This window comes from Crocodylus porosus, unplaced genomic scaffold (assembly GCF_001723895.1).
Source record: "Crocodylus porosus isolate Cpor-Errol unplaced genomic scaffold, CroPor_comp1, whole genome shotgun sequence".
In the NCBI taxonomy this organism is placed as follows: domain Eukaryota; kingdom Metazoa; phylum Chordata; order Crocodylia; family Crocodylidae; genus Crocodylus; species Crocodylus porosus.
In genome coordinates, this window is record NW_017728949.1 from 83862000 (window position 1) to 83869440 (window position 7441).

A 7441-nucleotide genomic window follows, 5' to 3' on the forward strand; every position below is an offset into this window, starting at 1 on the left:
ATCTATGTTTGAAATTTTAATTCAGATTGTTGAATAGTGTAGTGTTCTTTTTTTGGTATTCTGTTAAATATTAGAGGTAAAAGTTACGCTTATGGAAGAGAGATTGGTAGAAGTATCTTTTTTTATTTTTCTTTTGAAACTTGCAGTAGCTTTTGTTATGCCAAAATTTACTATGCAAATGCTGCAGGTATCCTCTAATCAAGTATAGCAGGGAAAAAGGTAAATAATCTTAGATGCTGCTACGTGGTAGCCATTGACAAATGCTGATATGTACTACTTTTTGCCAGTTCTTAGGAAATGCCAATAACCTTGGATTTTTTTTTTTTTATTCGGTTGTGGCAGTAAGTTCATTAGCTAATATTCATAACAACTTAGGACACGTATCGTCATGTGGTGAGGCTTATGATACTTTATAAGCATCTGGATGTGCTCCCTTTTAAAGAGTAGAAAGTTTTACTTACTAACATGCCAATTTTGAAATATATATTTCTTGATAAAGGTAGGAACATTTTAAATTTTAATAAGAGACACATTTAGGAATCAAACTTGGGAGCAGTTCATCTCCAGATAAATACTTAAAATGAACATCAATATTTCACTATGGATGTGTGGTGCATAGATATTTTTTGCTTTTTAATTAAGGCTTTAACTTTTGCTTCTAATTTGTTTATAAACCAATCTTAGTGATGCATTTTGGAATATAAAGATCTCCAAGTTAAAGTATATATTTTTTTGCTAAATAATTGTCAGTGTGTTTAATAATTTTTGTGTTACATTTGTTATCCAGATGCTTAGAATCAGGATCACATTGTGCTATGCACTGTATGCCAAGGGTGAATGGCAGGGAGCCGTGAGATGCCTGAACCTTGTTCTGGCAGCACAGTCCTGGCCCCTCTCCAAGGTGCAAGTGCCAAGCAAAATCTCTTTGTGTGCCACGCTCTGGCACGCGGGCCAGGGGTTGCCTACCCCTGTTCTGAATGGAATAGTTTAAAAGGAGGAACAGTTACATGACCATACGTCTGTCATATACTCTTGCTTGTTAGGAACAAGGATAACCAATGTACAAGACATATATTTGGTAAAATTTGCTATCCCAAAGATTGATAAACTTAAGATTATGGTGTGGAGAAGTGATTTGTGCTTAAATGTAATTTTGACATTCTCTGAAAAGCCAGGAACATTTTTCCTGAGGACATTGGACTCTAGAGCCCAAATCTGTGAACTTTTCTTATGAATAGTGCCTGACTTTGGAGTACTACTTAGTGGCTGCTTACAGACATTAAAAATAAATAAATTTTAAAAAATGGCGCTTTACTTTAAATTCTGTGTGCTCCCATGCTGAACCCAGCATGTGCCCAAAAGAGGTATTGCATTAGTTGAACCCGGCTCTCCTGTCTAATAGATCAGGCATTTTAGTGGGGCTTTTTTGGTGTCTTTATCTAGTAGTGGATTGAATTAGCTATTAGTTAAAAGTACCAAAAAACCCCAGTGAAGTGCCTGATCTATACAGATGCTGTGGAGCCATTTTGCAATAATGTGCTAATTATTCTGGCAAACCACATTTTAGGGTTTTGGGGTTGTTTTGTTTGTTTTTTAACATCTGCAAGCAGCCAGTGTGAGTAAATACGGCAGAATATTGACTATAATCTCCCCATCCTGAAATTCACATGCAAAAGAAAACACAAAAGATGTGGTACAGGTAAGGGTAGCATAGTCTGTTAAAGTTGTGTAATGCTTTCCATTTCAGGATTCTATTTTCAGTTATTTAAAATGTTGTCAGAATTTAACTCCTTTTGGTTGAAATTTTCCATGCTGGGTATTTGCTCAGACTGAATTTTTTTTTTTTTTTGTAAATTTTACCTAAATAGGGCTCAGCAGTTTCCAAGGTCAGAGCTTGCTTTTTCTTATTTAAGATTTTTCTGGCAGTCACTCTAAAAAGCAGTAGAGTAAGGGCTTGAAATTTGTCAGGGCTGTTTTTCAGAGATATGTTTCCTTCCGGCTGGACAGAAGAATGGGGATTGGGAGTCATAGGATCATAGTTTGGAATATTTGGGTGGTGAGTTGGGGATGGAGAGGTAGAGGGGGAAATCTGAAACTTGTTATGTACAGAGAGACTGGAATTGGGAATCATAGGAGGGAAGATGTAAAAGAGTGGGTCTGGCAAGGAGGTGGGTGGTGGGAGAAAAAGTGGGGCCACTTGACCAAAGAGTTTGAAGAGATGAGCAGACGGGGAGAGAGAAAATGGAAGCAAATAGCCAGAAAAAAGAAGACGCAGTAGAGAGTGAGATTGGGGATGTGAAGCACAGTAAGGAAGGCTAGGACTTGGAGGGAGAGGGAGAAGGAGAGAACTGATAAGGAATTTGGAGAGGAAAACTGGGATAGGTTGGGTGAAGACTGGGACACACAATGTGGGAAAGAGGAAAGATTTGGGTTTGTACAGGAAGCCTGGACAAAGAGATTAGATCAAGTACTGAGATCAGGACAGAGAGATCAGATAAAAAGCCTGTGGGATAGAGAAAGAGGACTAGGTAGGTAAGGAGTAAACAAAGAGCCAGGGGTGGGGAAGAGACAGGAATGCCAGGAGGGCACAGCAGAAATTAAGCTTGTTTTACTAAGCCAACACAGTTTGGTCTGAGGGCAGAAGTGTTTGTTTACTTATGGGCATGTCTGTTCTCAGTAATGAGCTAATTCATACAAATCTGACTGTTTCGTAGCTGTTGGCTATCTTCACAATATACCCCCATTGGTTAAAACATGATGATGTTTCCATTTTACACATTGGGCACTAAGATTAAAAAAAATTGTTAATTTTGCATTCCCAATTTGAGAGAGAGAGGACTTGATTGTTCAGGGTAAAGGATATTAATTACTCTGTGCTGAGAGTATAGGTCACATTTGAATCATTGCAGCCTTGAGTGCAGTGAGATAATGATCCTATAGTAAAAATAACAAACAATCATGTTGTTATCACAATCCATAAGTGCATAGATTTGAGATGAAGGATTTCCAGCTTAATTCTGGCATTTCCTTACTTTAAAGTGTTTGATTTGGCCCCTTCAATGTTGTTTTATCTCTTTGTGGAATGTAACCATTGTTTAAAAATCGGTGTGCTGTTCAGAAAGGGGAGGTTTCTTTATTTGCTTTTGATATTGTCATCTAATATAGATGTTTAAAAAATAGTAGTTAAATCATACAGCTGCTTCACCTTGTAAGGAAGATTCCTTCTCAGCTTCAGTTATGGGAGTCTGGGATAGCTGGGGATATGACATTGTGTCTATTTAAGTTATCAGAGTTGTGTCTAGGAAGGAAGAGAAAATGCCCCATGTTGGCTGTCATAAATGAAGAATGGACCCATCCAGGCAGCCAGCTCTATTATTGTGCTTTCTTAGGACCAGGAACTGGCTTGGCAATTCTAGACTCCTCTGGCTGAAACAGGAGAGCACCCTACTAGACCCCAAATCCGTAGAAAATTTATTAAAACGATTTGGGGGTGGGAAGTAGTATGCCTGTCTAGTGAAAGTGGCTGTATGAATGAGCAGTTGCACAGAACCCTGTATATGATGGTGGGAACACAAGTTAAGTGTTTAAGCTGCTTTGGATTGAGTTTCTCAGTGATCTGAGCATAGGTAACTCTAGTCCTGCATTACTTCATGCACCAGATGTAAAAGTCTGCCTGACTGCTGTGGCAGGATGAGATGCTTTGTGTAGTGTATTATGCTAGTTTTGAAGGAATCAGAACTTGTGGCAGAGGTGATATCTTTTATAGACCGACTATATGCAAAAAAACCCACCCTTTATTTGCGAGCTTTCGGGCACATTCACACACAAGAAATTCCTGCCCAGGAGAACATTCCATCTCCCCACTCTTCTGTGAAATATCAAACATTGTAACCAAACGGAGACATAATTCTACATCCTGGTTGCCTCCAGACAGCTTCAAAATAAACAGACTGTTCCAACTTTTATCTGAGCCTAATTTGCACAAAATGAACTATTCCAACCAGGAGATCTTACAGTACCTTCAGCTGTCCTGTAAAATATGAATTTTCATTTCAACCTTGGGAAAATTTTACAATCCTTTGTTTTCTCCTATGCCTGAAAAAGGGTGTATGAGCCTGAAAGCATGCAAATAAAGACTTTTTTTTGTGCAAATATCTAGTTGGTCTAATAAAAGGTATCACCTCTGTCACGAGTTCTGTTTCCTTTTGCCTGTACACCAATACAGCTACAACCTGGATATCTGCTAGTTTTGAAGTTACTTGTATTCTGCATCTAGTTTACCCTTAGAGGGCAGCATTGTTCTCATTGTGCTCTGGTATTTTGCTGACCAGAAATTCTATTGTGCATGTAATGTTTCTTGTAGTTGTTGCTAAACCACACGTGGTAAAGAACACTATAATGAATACTTAAACAAAGCATAAAGCTGAAAGTTGTAAGTGAGAGTGCTTTAGAGATCAGTTAAATTAAAAAACTCATTCTGTTTCTTCTCTTAGTAAAAGGTGGGTTAAATACCTGGTACATTTTGGCATCAAATTAAGAGCACTCTTAGCTCATGCCTGTCTTTATGAAAGCACAAACAGTTAGTTGCCAAGAAGATATTTTTCTTTTCCCCTTGCCCTCCTCCCCTTCCCTTGCAATCAGTGTGCGTCATTCATTGGATAACTTACCCAGTAATATACTAAAGCTCTGGATTGAAGAACTTAGAATGTGAATGTTGCAAGCTCTCTACTTGCAATACTTGTGTCCTGCCTTTGGATATTCAGTCACAAGGTTATTTTTCATACTGAGATGGAAAATAAAAGCTCTGAATAGAGGATGCTGACTGAAAGCTGTCTGGGTCTGAACTTGTCTATGTCACTCATTTTACATATGCTGGAGACCTGCTTCAGGATCGTCGTAGCAAACAAATTGCTTTTGTTTTCATTCCAGAAAGTGAGCCTGACTAAAGAGCTTTTCTTTCATACAAGAGTCTGCAAGAGTGGAAGTACAGAAGTTCACTGGTCTGTACTGTAGTAGCTAGCTGTGTGTATTTGGGGAGGGAGGAGGGGGTGAGGGGAGGCTTGTCCTGTAGGTCTGCTTGGTTCTCTGAGGATACACATTGTACATTCTGAAATTTGTATTCCATCTGGAAAAAATTAGACACACTCAGACCTTTCCCACTACAGGTCCGATCAGGAAGCCCAAGTTCGTGGAAAGTCCCAGAGTGCCAGGAGATGCAGTTGTTGTACCTTTCAGAAAAGTGTCAGAGCCAACAGAACCCAATCAGAATGGTAAGAGAGTGTTTTCAGTGCTGTTCTTATTTTACTTAATAGATTAGTTTTTCATTTCACAGGAGCCAGGGTTATGCAATAATGAAACAAGTCTCCCTGGTAAGAATGTTTTGCACAATTGAACATGTTTGTGGTAGGGAGAAGAAGTTTGCAAAAAAAAGTTTATGTAATTTCTTTCTTTTTCTAGCAGTCTTAGCTCTTGGAGATGTGCACATGGTATAGGCAAAATTGAGTGTGAGGGCTGTGGGTCACATTTATGTGAGAGGCCTGTTACAATTTTTCTGAATTTAAGTTGAAATTGTGGTAGTTCTGTACTGAATACAATACTGCATTTAGAAAGCTTGCTAAATAAGAGGACTTTTAACAATAGACTCCTATGTTGGCACCATAACCCTTAATGTTAATTGGTATTCTTGAAAAGCTTCAAGTTCATTAAATTTGACTAACACATAACAAAGTGTGGCTTCATGAATGTCATGGCCAAAGCAAAATGACACTCAAGTCAGTATGTAAATATATGTACTATAATGAGGATTTTGTATTCATTGTTATATTTTTTTTAGATTAATTTACAGCTTAACTGACCTTACTAAGGTCATTGCTTGCAGTCAAGTTACAGTTGATCAAATTTGTTTTTCGTGTGCTTCAGTGTTAATGGAATTCTTAGGTTTGAAAGGGAGAGCTTCATTTGAAAATTAAATAATGCCATTAATACCTGTATGTTGAAAGCAGACTAGTCCGTTTCATTTTCTCTTCCCATTTCTACTTTCCTGATGCCACAATGACTGAAATTTGCAATACTTTTAAGGAAAGCATTTAAGAACACACAAAAACAAAACAAAGCAATAATAGCAGAGAGACTTTGCAAAAACATTCCTTGTACTGAATTTTGTTTTTTGTAAATCTGCTTTTTTTTTTTTTAAATGGGTTTTTAATTGTGGGTATAAACTTGTATCTCTCTTAATTTCTTTTAATATTAAAAAACATAGTTCACCTTTTCTGAGTTGTGTTATCTTCAGTTCAAAGTTCATATTTCATTTATTGTCTAATTCAATAATGAAAACAATGGATATCTCTTTAGTAGATGGAACTAATTTCTAAGTAAATAGGCTTTTGACTTCAGGTTTTCCTTTTTCTTTTCAGCTGGTTAATATGATCAGACATTCGGCAATTTGTTTGCATTACTGCTATATATCCTATTTGCAGATAGTATGGAAACACCTTGCCATCTTCTTAGCATCACTGATAACAGGAGTATTAGAATTAATAGTTGCATTAAATTATTTACTCTTACTCACCTCAAGTACCTTAACTCACAATGACCAGGGGTCTGGGTTTTCCATTTCCTGTAGAAAAACACAATTTTCTCCTTAAGAGGAGACGCACAGATTTTCCCCTTTGAAGTGGGAAACCATAGATTTCCTCTTGTAGACTGGCAGATTTCTAGCCAGCAGATTTCCACCATTTAAAGTGCTTCAGTGCCATGACTTAACAGAAGTGCATGGCTTTACAGCACTTAAAAATAGATACAATGCTTTAATTAACCCTTGTTAAACGAGGTCATTGAAGCGCTGTATGTTATAGCACCCTAGCAACGTACAGCACTTTAAATAACTGTATGCTGGTCAAATTCCTGGTCAAACAGGAGGCAACTGAGTGCCTGGTATGTGCAGGGAGGCTCAGAGGCTCCCCCTGCCAAACACTGCACTTCTGTCATGTTAAAGAGTGCTATAATTTTATAGTGCTATAAAAAGTACTCTAAATTACAGCACTATAAAGCATGCATGGAGCACTTCTATATGCGCCCTAAAAGACAACTCTAAGCTTTCCATCCTCAGAGAGTGAGCAGTGTTTATCAGGCTGAGAGCTTAGATATTGTTATCTCTTATCTCTGGTCTGGCAGGAAATTGCATTTACACTTGACCATCAGCATGCCACAAAATACTTTTGGGGTTTTTTAAATCATTTATCAGAGAAGGCAAAAGAACAAAAAGCTCATAATTTAAATCCTTTGGCTGTGTCCAGATAGCTTCATAGTTTCTAGGGCCGGAAGGGACCTTAGTAGATCATCTAGTCCGACCCCCTGCCATGGCAGGAAAGAGTACTGGGGTCAAATGACCCTGGCAAAATGTTCATCCAACGTCCTCTTAAACACCCCCAGGGTAGGAGCC

At 38.1% G+C, this 7441-nt stretch overlaps 1 protein-coding gene across 1 annotated transcript in view; it reads left to right on the plus strand.

Annotated features, from left to right (window-relative positions):
- TANC1 (tetratricopeptide repeat, ankyrin repeat and coiled-coil containing 1) overlaps positions 1-7441 on the plus strand; it is a 201068-nt gene that overhangs the window by 102007 nt on the left and 91620 nt on the right. The window contains 1 exon segment of the mRNA XM_019553854.1: positions 5166-5270. Coding sequence (XP_019409399.1) covers positions 5166-5270 — 105 coding nt within the window.